The sequence below is a fragment of the Triticum urartu genome, chromosome 1A (genome assembly GCF_056163025.1).
Source record: "Triticum urartu cultivar PI428250 chromosome 1A, HENAU_Tu73, whole genome shotgun sequence".
NCBI classification, from domain to species: Eukaryota; Viridiplantae; Streptophyta; class Magnoliopsida; order Poales; family Poaceae; genus Triticum; species Triticum urartu.
Genome location: NC_141873.1, coordinates 158,198,351 through 158,213,306, shown reverse-complemented (window position 1 = coordinate 158,213,306; position 14,956 = coordinate 158,198,351). Strand labels below are relative to the sequence as shown.

At 41.7% G+C, this 14,956-nt stretch overlaps 1 protein-coding gene across 2 annotated transcripts; it reads left to right on the top strand.

Annotated features, from left to right (window-relative positions):
- Positions 1-6,539: 6,539 nt before the first annotated feature.
- Positions 6,540-14,652, top strand: LOC125551338 (MADS-box transcription factor 58-like). 2 transcript variants are annotated; one of them, XM_048714529.2, is made up of 10 exons: positions 6,540-6,735; positions 6,823-7,030; positions 7,153-7,394; positions 11,198-11,279; positions 12,857-12,918; positions 13,019-13,118; positions 13,207-13,248; positions 13,351-13,392; positions 13,619-13,799; positions 14,360-14,652. In XM_048714529.2, exons 2-10 carry the CDS (start codon positions 6,839-6,841, stop codon positions 14,368-14,370), a joined length of 954 nt encoding a protein of 317 aa, XP_048570486.1. In that variant the 5' UTR covers positions 6,540-6,735; positions 6,823-6,838; the 3' UTR covers positions 14,371-14,652. The 2 variants fall into 2 exon arrangements, with proteins under 2 accessions (XP_048570486.1, XP_048570496.1); XM_048714539.2 differs by lacking the exon at positions 6,823-7,030 and having other exon boundaries at positions 6,541-6,735.
- The last annotated feature ends 304 nt before the right edge of the window (positions 14,653-14,956 follow it).

Below are 14,956 nucleotides of genomic sequence, written 5' to 3'. Positions count from 1 at the left end.
AGGGGTCAACTGAATCTCTACTCTGAGAGGGACATGCATTCTTAGGAACTTCTACAGTAGGTGTTCCTGGTGCCTGCATGGAACTGCTGCTGCCTCTACTATGAGCATTTTTTTCCTGCCCCTTGATTGGCTGGTCCTACCTTTATCTCTAGACCTAGACTGAGATCTTGTTCCTCTGCTCTCTGGCTCTCCTCTCTTCGTTTGTATGACACTGATTTCTAGTTTAGCAGGGAAATAATCATGTATTGCAAACATGATACCAAGCTCATCATCACACTGGACAGGGACCCAAGCTGTTTTGTCAATGTCCTAGTACCGGAATTCCACTGCATCATATAGACCCCATGGATATTGAGCACATATGGCAGATCTAAACTGATTAAAAGTCCATTGATTGTCAGCAACAAAAGGAAAAGAGAATCCTGTATTCCACTGCATCATATAGACCCCATGGATATTGAGCACATATGGCAGATCTAAACTGATTAAAAGTCCATTGATTGTCAGCAACAAAAGGAAAAGAGAATCCTGTATTGGTTGCTTTTGTGCCAGCTCTAGCTAAAACTGTGGTTTCCATTCTACATTCCATCCCAACTGCTCTATTGGGGTCGATCCTACGATGACCATGGAAAACAGAGACAGATCCCAACGCCATGAGCACTATGAACTAGGTCAACAAATCCCAAATCGAACTACAAATGGCATGAGACTCCGCCAGATTAGAAGAGAAAACTTACCCCGCTGAAGCATGCTTCTGTGGCTGTGGTGTGCTCCCTCTTTCGCCGCCGCCGCCGCTGCCGCCACAACTGCTATCCCCATCCATCCGCTGCCGCCGCCGCCGTAGTAGAGTGTCGCGCAGAGTCAAATCTGAAGCTCCACCATGGCTGCCATCAGGAGATCGAGCCTTGCGAGTTGGATCGAGCGAGCTAGGGTTAGGGTTACGGCGGGAGGCGATTTGGGGGAGAAAGAGAGAGCGTGCGGCTCAGGCGAGAGAATGAGAGGGAGAGAGAGAGAACTGGTGACCTGGGCCCAGGTGTAAGGACGGAGGGGCAAAAATGTCGAAGAAACGGCCGCTTACCAGTCAAACAGCCTTGACTGGACGGAAACGGCACGGAAGGGCAATTCTATAAGGGAACATGACGGCGGAGGGGTATTTTTGAGCAGGCTTGCGAATTAGGGGCAAATGTGAGTAGTGGGTTTGAGTTAGGGATACAGATGTAAAAGACCCTTTCAAAAAAGAAAAGAGGCGGAATACAAGTAATCATGTGGAGACTGCATAACACCTAAGACGTAGGAGGGCCAATTCGAAGATCATGCTGCCATCCATATAGAGTAAAAGTACCCCTTGCCGTGGCCTCCAAAGGTGCACACACCTCCGTAAACAGGTTTGGATTCTCCACATGTCGTAGAGATGACCACAAACGGAGCGTACCGGTGCATTGATACGTCTTCAACGTATCTATAATTTTTGATTGTTCCATGCTATTATATTATCATTCTTGGATGTTTGACAATCATTTTATATCAACTTTATATTATTTTTTGGGACTAACCTATTGACATAGTGCCCAGTGCCAGTTGCTGTATTTTGCTTTTTTACTTCGCAGAATATCAGTACCAAACAGAGTCCAAACGCAGCGAAACTTTTTGGAGAATTTTTTTGGACCAAAAGACCACCGGTGGGCCAAAGAAGTACCATAAGTGAGCCTCGAGGGGGACACAACCCACCAGGGCACGCCTGGAGGCCCAGGCGCGCCCAGATGGGTTGTGCCCACCTCGGTGGCCTACTACACCGTCTCTTCGCCCTATAAATAACCAAATAATCCAGAAACCCTAGGGTGGTCGACGAAACACAATTCCAGCCGCCGCAAGTTCCAGAACCACGAGATCCAATCTAGACAATATCACAGAGGGGTTCATCATCCTCATTGGTGCCTGTCGGATGATGTGTGAGTAGTTCATCGTAGACCTACGGGTCCGTAGGCAGTAGCTAGATGGTTTATTCTCTCTCTTTTGATTCTCAATACAATGGTCTCTTGGAGATCTATTTGATGTAACTCCTTTTGCCCTGTGTTTGTTGGGATCCGATGAACTTTGAGTTTATGATCAAATCTATATCCATGAATATTATTTGAGTCTTCTTTTGATCTCTTATATGCATGATTCTTTGTAGCCTCGTATTTCTTCTTTGAATATTTGGTTTAGTTAGGCCAACTAGATCGATTTTTCTTGCCATGGGAAGAGGTGCTTTGTGATGGGTTCAATCGTGCAGTGTTCTTTCCCAGTGACAGAAGGGGCAGCAAGACACGCATGTATCGTTGCTATTAAGGATAACAAGATAGGGTCTATTCCTACATGAATAGGTCTCGTCTACATCATGTCATCATTCTTATTGCATTACTCTGTTTCTCCATGAACTTAATACACTAGATGCATGCTAGATAGCGGTCGATGTGCGGAGTAATAGTAGTAGATGCAGGCAGGAGTCGGTCTACTAATCTTGGACGTGATGCCTATATATTGATCATTGCCCATCATAACTATTCGATTTTCTATCAATTGGCCAACAGTAATTTGTTTACCCACCGTGTGCTATTTCTTGAGAGAAGCCACTAGTGAAATCTACGGCCCCCGGGTCTATTCTTCATCGTATTTGCTTTGAGATCTATTTTTATTCGCTTTTATTTTCAGATCTATTATTTCAAAAACCCAAAAATACTTTGCTACACGTTTTATTTGCATCTTTTATTTCGCGTTTTATCAAGATCTATTTATCCAATCTACCACAAATTTTATCCCGTCAACTTGATAATTTCTAGCGCCGTTACCCGAAGAGGGATTGACAACCCCTCATACGCGTCGGGTTGCAACTATTTATTCTTTGTGTGCAGGTACCGTTTACATAGTGTTGCTTGGTTCTCCTACTGGATTGATACCTTGGTTTCACAACTAAGGGAAATACCTACCGTAGTTGTACTGTATCATCCCTTCCTCTTTGGGAAAATGCCGACGCAGTTTCAAGCGACATCATGCAATCATAGGTAACCTGCATAAGAGAAGTACTTTTTTCATTAAAAACCTTATCATTTTTACTTAGCCAAAATGATCAAATAATGGCAAGAGCTCCCACCCTGAGAAGAATTCTAAACCTGTAATCAATTTCATATAACTAGTCGCTGAATATATTAGCAACACTACATGGAGGGTACTAGTCAGAAGCTACTTGGATGGCAACCATATAGAACGGGCCAATTTGCATTTGGAAAACAAGTGTTTTATTGTTTCGTCGTGATGACAGAACACATATTACGTATTTCCATGCAAATTCCTCTTAATAAGGTTATCTTTAGTAAGAATGACTCCTCGATGAAGATACCATGCAAAGGTTTTATTTTTAACCGGTATGTTTGTCTTCCAAATCTTCTTATCATTATCAACTAGCACATCTGACTGGATCATAACACTATACATGGAGTTCACCATGAATTTACCATTCACTTGTAGGCTCCAAAGAAATTCATTGGCGCCTTGTGACAGTTGTACCATGGATAGTCTTAGTAATAGAGTGTTCCACGATGCAAGTTTGGGACCAATTAAATATCTTCTGAACGTCACATTCGGCGGAAAGGATTCCAGAACTATTGCAATTGTATCACCCTTGTGACACATAATATTGTATAGAGCGGATATTGTTCTCGGAGTGTAGCATTGCCTAGCCACTTATCCTCCCAGAATCTAATTTCCGATCCATCTTTAAGAGTGAAGGATGCATAGGGAAGAAGTATTTCTTCATAGCTATTAGACCAGCCCAAAAGTGCGAGTCACTATGCTTCCAATATACTTTGGACATTGCTTTTGAGCCTACATATTTTCTCGCGATGAGGGTTTGCCGTACACCATTTTCTGTCAGTAACTTAAACAACTATTTGCCGAGGAGAGCAATATTCTTAACCTCAAGATCATGAATTCCCATCCCTCCTTTGTCTTTGGGACGACAAACCACACTCCATTGAGCCAGACGATACTTCTTTTTCTCACTATATTCTTGCCAAAAGAATCTTGATCAGAAATAATCCAATCTATTTAAGACTCCTATAGGCGGTTGGAAGAAGGAAATCATGTAGAGTACTATATTACTTAGCACTGAATTTATGAGTACCGATCTTCCACCCAGAGATAACACTTTACCTTTCCAATCGCTTAATCATTTTTGTAGTCTCTTCTAGACGTGTTTCCATTCAGCATTTGTGAGTCTCCGATAATGCATCGGTAGCCCCAAATAACTGATCGCAAACAGGCCTAAACTGCAACCAAACAGTTTAGCGTATAGGTGGGCCTCGTCTTAGGCTTCACCAGAACAGAATAATTCACTTTTATGGAAATTTATCTTAAGATCTGTGAGGTGCTCGAATAATAATAAAATTAATTTCAGGTTACTCGTTTTCTTTAGGTCATGATCCGTAAAGAGAATCGTAGATATATATATTTTTGTTTTTAACTTGTTCTCTTTCTTTAGCAACATATGTGTTTTTGTGGGAGGAGAGCAAACTTCATCATTGTAATAAGTTTCTAATGGGACAAGACACTTAAAACCACTTTTATTGACACATAAGATTCTTAAATGCTACGCATATGCATGAAGAAAAAAAATTCAATCATATCCGTATAAATTTATCAATATAGACATCCATATTCTCCACCATCACCCACATCAAATTAAGCCAATCTACCTCGCTAGCTCGATCCATATCATCGATCCATACGTATCTCATATCCATGTCAAGAAGATTAATTACCATAATCTACCTTCATATATATCATCGATCCATAATATAGTTAATTTAAACTCATCTATCTACACTATAGCATTCAAACTAACCTAAAACCAGAATCCATTGCGAAGATCATCATATGCCCATGAAATTTCCAAACTTACCAAAATATGACAAAACTTAATAGGAAAAAATGAGATGAATGGAGGAGCTCACCTTCGGCCGGTGGGGTTTTCTCGGTCGCCGGCGTCAAGGTGCTACAGGTGCAGGCGGGGTCGGCGTCGGGTTTGGTGGTGGAGGAGTCGCCGTCATCGAGGTGGCGGAGAGGAGACATCGCAGTTGTAGGATTCAAGATCTTGGGCGCGATCGACCTCAAGTGAGGTCGGGAGGCGGGGTAGATGATGATGAGCTTGGCGGCAGTGTTGCGCTGTGGGGAGGGGAAGTGTGTTGTGCATGATATAACTGGCTGGTTGGGCTGTGGGCGGCATATTTATTCAATGTAAGCCAAGTGCATTTCATCGTCCACTCGACTTTCATGAGACAACACGTTTTCGGGGTTTTTAAAAAGAAAATGTATTATATACACCATGAGGTCCATTAGGCAACACTCGTCTTATATGGACCACTATCACGAGCGGCGAGAACAATCACTGGCACAGTTCCTCATCGTTTAGGCCGTAAAGCCTAGCATTTTTGCTATTATACAATGAATTTTTTCTATACGTCATGTGTTTTTAGGTGTGTCACAACATACGGGGTGATAAGCCGAGGGCCCGTTCGTTGCCGTGTGTCTTGACACCAACACACGGCTTAAGGCGCTATAAGAGGCCAGCAAAATACACTCCGCTTACCAAGAAACACATGGCAAAATATGTGTTTCCTATAGTGTCTGTATCATTTTTTTTCTTTGAAAAGGAGATTGAAACCCCCGGTCCTTGTATCAAGAGATGCACACAAGCATCTTAAATAAATTATTTAACAAAGGTATGATAAGAGCATACATCAAACAATTCAAAGTCACCCCCACACCGACAAACACGACAATGGAGAATGCCATCACGCCCCAGCATCTAGAACCGGGGTCACTGCCGATCCACCCGCATGATGTACGGCATACACCCGCTGCTGCAGGCCCAAAGCATACACCGCATGCACATGCTTCAGAAGCCCCCACCACCATCGAACCGCTGACCCATCTCCAGAAAAGATATCCGCAATATCTTTGCCAAGCCAGTCAGCCATCGACGCTGCCACGGCGCCAAACAATGCCACCGCCCTGCACCTGTCCATCAAGACGCATCCGTAGCCAAGTCTCTACTGCACCATGCAGCTTCACCTCCTGACGACTCAACCAAGTATCTGCTCCGAAACGATGTCCTAATGAGGGAAGATGAGACCAAAAGCATCGCCATCGTCCGACCCAGGAGACCCAGATCAAGGGTTTCCCCTCGGAACAGCCCCAACGAGGAGATGATGACTGCAGTAATGATGTCTTCAATTTTTGTTTTATGAAGTAATACTATCTCTTTATCAACTTTGGTAAAGACAACGGTCGTGGAACAAATGAAGAAATATAGGTCCGAAATTTCCCCAACAATTTTCATATTTCTTATGTTAATTACATACTTATTGGAAAGCTGCTCCGGATGCAAAGTAATTAAGGCCACACTCATGGTAAATTTCACAGATCATCACCACACAAAAGAAGAAAAGGAGATGTGACATAGTGGAAATGAAATCAAGAAGAGTCCAGGAGGAAGAAACACCAAGGGCCACAGCTGCCACTACAGAGCATCGCCTCCCCACCCGCTCCTAGCCTCCTACCGTTCTCCTTTAAACACACTCTTCTCCCTCATTTGCTTTCCTCATCTCTCACTCTATCCATCCCATCTCTCTCCGCCCACGAAACACAAACATGCAGATACTCAACGAGCAGCTGGCTGCACCATCCACAGGCCTAATGGTAATTGCTTCTTGCTCTGAAACTAGCTTCTTCTTTAAGCATCCGTTTTCCTAAAGATTAAGATTTGGATGCACATGTAACGGGTAGTAGCTAGAATAAAATCATGGCTACTACTGGGTGGGGAAATAGTAGATACGCAAGAAGAGGGAGAGATTCGGCTAGGGGCAGTGGTGCTTACTCTCTAAGAAAGCCGCAGAGAGAAAGGCACCACCAAGGAGAGGAGATGGATCACAGCCTCTCCTTTTCTTCCTATCTCCAAAGAAGGGTCCAAGAAGTAGCAGCTCAAGAGAATCGGGTATATTTACAGCCCAGCCAGAGATACAACCCGTCGGTTTTGGTTATGTAGATCCATCTGTTCTCCCATTGATGATACAACTTTTGGTCCGTGTCACTGAAATTTTGCGTTGCTGATCCAAGGTGAAGGAGTCTGCGTCCCCGGGGTCGGGGTCGGGATCGGCAGGGGGGGCTGCTGAGAAGATGGGGAGAGGGAGGATCGAGATCAAGCGCATCGAGAACACCACGAACCGGCAGGTCACCTTCTGCAAGCGCCGCAACGGTCTCCTGAAGAAGGCGTACGAGCTCTCGGTGCTCTGCGACGCCGAGGTGGCGCTCATCGTCTTCTCCGGCCGCGGGCGCCTCTACGAGTACTCCAACAACAGGTGCTCGCTGCTCTCTTGAATTATTTTCTGCACAGACGGACGCATACATGGCATATGCTCATGTGATCTTGCCCAAATTGGAGCTGTTTTCCTTCTATCCTTTCGTCTTGGCAAAATGGGGGGAAAGGGGAGCTGCATCTTTCTTGCTATACTCGTTCCGTTGATTAACTGTCTTGTTTATTTCCGTGCTTCTGGGGGCTGAAGCGGGGGTGAAACAAATTCCAGCAGTTTCTTTGTGTGCGCTCGCGTCGTATAGCTTGCATCTGTGTGCTAGCTTGTGCTGATGTGTTTTTCGTTGCTGCTTTCGTTAGTGGTTCCGTGAGGTGAGCTAGATGTCTGCGTAGATTCAGCACAGTGCATGCCTTGTGAAGCATGTGTACATGCTTTCTCAGCTCTTCTTGTGTGTATGGAATGGGTGTCTGGGTTTGCTTGGGGCTGGTGGTCCTCTTCTTTTCTTGCTCAATTTATGTTCTTTCCTTTCTCTCCCTCCCTCTCTCTCTGTATGGGACGAAGGGGAGGGGATAGGAAGAAGGTAAGAGCCTTGGATCCCTCACACCTCATCATGATACATAATCGATCGATAGAGGGTGGCAGAAACATGTATATGTAATCACACAAAAAATTACAAGTTATTATCTGTTTCTCACCGCCTATTCTATTTTCCCACCTGTATGGCATAGCTTAATTACCGTGTACGTAGGTGCAGATCTACTAGCTAGCAACTTTTTTTCTCCCTGGGCTTGGTATATCTGCAGTAACTCCGTAACTGCTGCATACAAGATCATCTGTGTGTATGTGTCACACACACAGATGTAAGCCACGATATCATCAAGCTTCTTTTGCATCATCGCCTTCTGTTCCCCGCCAATGATGGGTTAGGGTTAGGGTTCCGTCACATGTGCCCCCATCTCCCTCTCTCTCTCTCTCTCCCTCCCTCTCTCTCTCTCTCTCTCTCTCTCTCCGCGCGCTGTAGATGTTACTGTTGCCTGTGCGTGTGGTGCTGGTGGCAGCGACGCCTCTCTCCTCATTAGGGCCATGTGTGGTGTCCTCTTGTTAAGCCAAGGCTCATCACGCCAGCTCTGGGCCCCTAGCTAGCTTCTGGCAGCAGCACTGTACTTTCATGACCCGCCAATACAGTGAAGGCACAGCACCGTAGCAGTAAAGAAGAAAATAATGTACTGTAGTAACCTTTCTTTTTCCTCTACTTTTGGGGCCGACTTTTTTTTTGCGGGAAACTTTTTTGTGCCGTTTCAGTGAGCTCCTCTGATTTCCATTAGCTGAAAAGGCATGTCTATATGCAAAACTAAAATGTACGTAGTGGTATTTTTTCCCATATGTGTCTAGCAGTTGCTGATTTGAAATAGAAGGGCAGCATCAAATAACAACATGGATAGCATGCCACTTTTTACACTTACTTTCTGTACATTTCGGTCTCTTTGTACACATATATAGTACTCTCTCCGTTCCTAAATACTTGTCTTTCTAAAGATTTCAAAAAGTGACTAGATACGAAGCAAAATGAGTGAATCTACACTCTAAAATATGTCTATATACATCCGTATGTGGTAGTTCATTTGCAATCTCTAAAAAGACAAATATTTAGGAACGGAGGAAGTATATAACAATATCAAAACTTGAGAACTGCCCATGATACAAATGTTTGTGTTACAATTTGTGAACTTTTTGAAATGCAGACTTACTTGCGCTTGCGTATCTAAAAGGACAAGTAAAAAAATCCGTATGATAATTAAAGGGGGCACCTTATTATGGATTTATTTTATTATTTGTTCAGTTAACAAAATTTTGAATACTAGCGTCATATATGTAAAGATGGACAGGGTAATTCTTCTTGAATATAAGAAATGAACCCAGATGAAGCATTTATGTGCGTGCGTGCATAAATTTGTGCTGCAATTTTTCATTTCACGCCCAAATGTATTTATTTATTTGAAAATCTTGGCTTTACCCGGACATATGTGTTCACTGTACTACACTGTGTCAAGCGACAACCTCTCTCCGGTGGTTTATGTGTGTCTACAGTGATGTGAAGGCTGCCCTGCGTACGGAGCCAATGGCTGTCACGGCGCGGTCAGAATCAAGCCGTACGTACTACTGTACAACTGTACAACAGAGAGAGAGAGAGAGAGGATGGGTGAGCTCCATGGGTGGTCAGAAGGGGCGGGTAAAAGCAGAGACCTTGGCTGCCGTGGTTCTCTCCTACGAATAAACACTGGGTAATAGGGCGTGTTCTCTGTGCCGCAGCGAATAGCATGCTCGACGATGCTAAGGTTCCGTCCAGCAGTGAGAGAAATCCGTGTCAACAGTGCGTGTCATAATGAACAGTGGCTTTGCATTATTATACGTGATGTGACATTCGCTCTCGTCGGTGTTCGATGGTGGCCGTAGCTAGCAGAGGTAGTGGTAACTATGGTCTTCCCTTTGAAGCATGCATTCTACTAGTACTATTTTTTGAGAAGTGAAGCATTCTTTTTTAATGTTGCTTTGGAGAGGAAATGTAGTGAGTTAGTGACATTACTCTTTGGTGGGGTTTTATTTTATGTGCGGTGTGGAATATATTGTTTCACAGTACTCGATTTTTTGGCTAATAACCTGTGCTCTGATTTTTCTTTAGCAATGAAGAATTTCCCAGTCTTATGTTTGACAGTGGTACATTGGTGGTATGTTAATGTATATATTGATGTGATAGTAAGTTAGATGTTCCATGTTAAATATGGTGACACATGTTTTTGCTTCAAAATTGTTTCTAAGCTCCAGTTTCTGATTCTTTACATCATATAAACATAAATTAGCAAAGGTAATTAATAAAATCACACAGTTCACTTTGATGACATCCTTTTGGTTCTTGCGTTACACTAGTGCATGCAATTTTCTTGGGAACTGATGGGATCATGGCGTGTGTAAAATCAGATTTAAATTTTTTCCCATAAATGCCGCGGGTGTAAACTTATGTGACCAAACTAAAGATGGATATCAAACACCACATATAGCTATATGGCTAGCTACTGACTATACTGATCAATACTATGAAATTGGCCGTTAGATTCAACAACATAAAATACAAGCACTTTTCGAAAAGAAAACATAAAATACAAACACAACTGGAATTCTCTTGAAGTCACATACTCACATGTAAAATATCCATGTCTGGACATTGTACACCTTGAAGGCCTCTTAATATTGGAAAGGAAGTCTTCGGTAAAGAGCGACCACACTGTAGTACAAGCTAGTTAGCTCGTGGAAAAGGCTAGTGATGGCACACATCTTTGCCCAGCATGACATATGATGTTTTTTCTACATCGACCTGATGGATTTCACATTGCTCTTGTTCAATACAACAGAGCAACTGTATATACATTGTCCTAAAAACTATGAGATACATCCAATTTATTTGGTCTATTTTTGGCAAGGGTCTATCTGGACTCTATTTTAGTAATGATGTGGTAAGTAACAAAGTCCGGTTTCTGAATCTTGACAACCAATATTTGAAGTATGCAATAATAGCACATTAATTTGATATAACTAATCTAATATCCCCCAAATCTACCACGTTATTATAAAAGTTGGTTATAAATTTTCTGAATCATTTAATGAGGTTTTTTCCCCGAATAAATCGCTGTTAATTTCCGAAAAACAGAACTTTGATTTATTTTTTATTACTGTTGTTTCCAGTTAATGAAGTTAATTATTACTGTTAATTTGAGTATTATTTGTGTTGGTACGAACTAGAAAGTTCATATTTATGCTTGTACTAACTCCACTGGTGTGTACCCAAATTAATGCAGCGTGAAAGCAACCATTGAGAGATACAAGAAGGCAACAAGTGACACCTCCAGCGCTGGTACAGTCGCAGAGATCAATGCCCAGGTAACATCATATGTCACTCAACAAGTCAACATAAAATATTTCTAGACCCTAGCAACCCGGCCCCTAGGTTGCATGCAGTCTTAGTCCTACTACTAGGAACTTCACCCTGCTAGTCAACATTCCATCTAACTGTGCTCCAGCGTACAAAAGGATTCCTTTGAGCAAAATCTTCAGATTGGACATCCTGGTCATAGGGAACTTGTGGTCATTACACAAAGGAATGTCCGGTGATACTACTCTCAAGAGATCATGTTTGGACCAGCAGACCATATTTATATATGTAATTCTGTATGTGTGCAGTGGACACTTCCATGCATCATTCAGACGGGAGACGGGAGAGACAGTAACATGCAAACTGAGGTTTAGCAAATCAGAAATGCGCCCACATCTGTTTCTTTTGGGAAGAAAGAAATACGCTTATAATATATAAGTTCCTGGTTAATTTGTTGATCTGATTATATGGGTTAACCATTTCTCTGGTTTAGATTTGTTGAGATCAAGATTTAGTAGGCATAGGTATGTACTTGGTTCGTGTCAAGTAGCAACGATATTTAAATAGTTCCAGGAAAAACAGTTTTGGGCCATGCTTGCTAGTTTCACCTGAATAACATATATTTTCATGTGGGTTACATGTTAGACAGAAGGACAATGATTCGTCTGAAATACCAACTTATAATTCATGTGCTTTTATGTATATATGCATATGACTACTTGTGCAGCCAGCCAGCCACCAGTAAATATTGTGGTATATCGCAAAAACTAGAGTAATGAAAGGGACCGTAGTGTGGAGTGAGTTAGTTTGTCTTCATGAGTTTATTTTCTCTAAACATAGCTTTCGTTTGGCTCAGTAAGTATTTTTGGAATTTCGTGGAATATTGTTTTTTTTTAAAACCATAGTTTGAAAAACTTTGCTGTGTTTGGCATCGATAAATACCAGTTTTATAAACCGTAGTATCTCTAATACTGTAGTATTTCTGCAGTATTTTAAAAAGAGGTCTTGACCTCTTTTTTTCTGAACCAAACTGAGAAAACTATGGGTCTTAGAAACTGGATTATTCATTAATTGTCCAGACATTGAAATACTGAGGTTTTACATTGCCACAGTTTTCAAAATACTAGTGTCTAGTGTCTGGATAAGAAGATTTACAAGGAGGTATGTTGCATGATGCTGTTCCACCCTTCATGGCGGAGCGTTGTGTCAATTGATTTATCTAAGTCGATGCGCTGCAAAAAATTGTCATTGTTTTCATAAATGTAGTTTTCAATAAAAATACTAAAATTATATTTAGAGAGTCTACCTTTTCAAAAAAATATTTAGAGAGTCTACCTTTACTTTACTTAAGTACGCCTAATAATGCATGGTTTTGATGCATGTGCATGCTATACAAATAGAATGCTGGAACCACGAAGAATGAGCACTGCTCTTCTCCTAATTTCACATATATATGAAACAAATATGCATGAGTGGAAACTCACATTCAGCAATTTGTGAATGAAATCATGTAATATTTATTAGTCATTCTCCAATACCAATATCTGTATATTGTACTCACTGGACTCAAATTACAAACTTGCAGCACTACCAGCAGGAATCTGCGAAGCTGAAGCAGCAGATAACCACCTTGCAGAACTCCAACAGGTTCATTTTTTCCCCAAGTCAGCAACTTAGTTAATCTCAACTTATCAAGCAAGTTCCATTTTGCTTTGTAAATAAACTCTTGCCTACATTGATGCCATAGGACTCTAATAGGCGATACAATGGCCACCATGAGCCACAGAGACCTGAAGCAGCTGGAGGGAAGGCTGGACAAAGGCCTAGGAAAGATTAGAGCAAGAAAGGTTCAGTTTGCTATGAACACTTGCATGAATTCTGTTGAAAAGAACTATTTTGTTTGTCTAGTTCCTGACCTTCACATTTAATCTGCAGAACGAATTACTATGCGCTGAAATTGAGTACATGCAGAGAAGGGTACGTAACACAATAAAACAATAGCGTCTTTTCTTCTTGCAGCTGTTTTCCTTGCTTTGACATTAAAAAATTGAAATTACAAGATGAGCCATATATATTCAGGAAATGGAGCTGCAGAATAACAACTTCTTCTTGAGGGAAAAAGTAAGTACCTAGTATCTCCTACTCCCTCCGTCCGAAAATACTTGTCCAAGGAATGGATGTATCTAGATGTATTTTAGTTCTAGATACATCCATTTATATCTATTTCTACGACAAGTATTTCCGCACGGAGGGAGTATTTACAAAAGACAATGCATGTGACTTACATGAGAACTTTAAACTAATAAGGTACACAAACAGTCCAAGTCACGAACTAATCTCAACGCAGGTAGCCGAGACTGAAAGGGGGCAACAGCAGACGTTGAACATGATGGGGGCGGCTTCGACATCGAATGAGTACGAGCAAAATATGATCCATTGTGATCCGAGAACCTTCCTGCAGTTCAACTTCATGCAGCAGCACCCTCAGTACTGCTCCCAGCAGGAGGACCGAAAAAGTTTCAACTCAGGTAAGATATTCTTCTAGCCTGTACTGTAGGCATGGTTTTCACTTTCGGCTTCAGGAAAAATTCAGCAACAACCGAAATCACCAAAATTCAGTGAAATTTCGGCCAATAATGGACCCAACTATTAATTTGAATACAATTAAATATTAAAAAATGAAAAAATATTTGAATTTTTGTGTATTTCTGAAATACTTTGGCCGAAAGGTAAATATTTCAATGTCTACTGAAATGCCTGAAATTGGTGAATTTCATCGAAATCTCACTGAAACTATGTATGTATATTCATTTAATATAATCTTAATGTTTTCTAATGCATGTGAATAACTGAGCATATTGAAAATTCTAATGGAGAGAGCTAGTTGCTAGATATGCAACATTCAAGTAAAATTTCTGACTCTTAGGTCTCTATGGGCTATACATAGTAGAAACAGGAAAAATGACACAACCCCAGTCAATAGGAGCACCTAAGTATTGTCACAAAGACGAATATTTATGTGCTTTCGTTAACTATATATAACCGCCTATGTATTTTAATGCTTTAGTGCCCTTGTTTGTCTTTGCAGTTGGAAGGTGATGGATGCATCCATGGATAGCTGTGTCGTCTCTCATTTACCTTCAAGTGAGATTGAAGCTACATATATCCGTGATATATAACTAGAACATGCATGAATGCGTGTATTTCTATACACGCACAATCGACTTTATCCTATAATTAAGGCTTGGCCACACCAGTGCAATGTATCCATATGTATTGTGATGGTACTACTTAATTTTCTCAGTGCAACTCAGGTACTCCTTCGCATATATCTATATATGTACCTTTTCTAAATGCAATAGTACTGTTGGCGATTTCATATATCATCCGTTTTATGTATCATATACATATAAGTGAGTTGGTATTTAGATGGCAATAAACTAGGTACCAACGCAAGAATGTAAAAACTTTTAAGCACATACCTAATTAATCGAATGGGGTAGAAGTCCTAACTGAATCAAAGTTTGTCATGGAGGCGGAGTCGAAGTTTTCCTGCGGGGTGGGCATCCTCCGGCGTGGCAGCAGCGCGACCGAGGCGTGCACTACGAGCCTCCTCCTCCCAAGGCTTTGGCATACCAGTCTGCCGTCTTCTTGACCCCCTCCTCCCAAGGCGTGCGCTACGAGC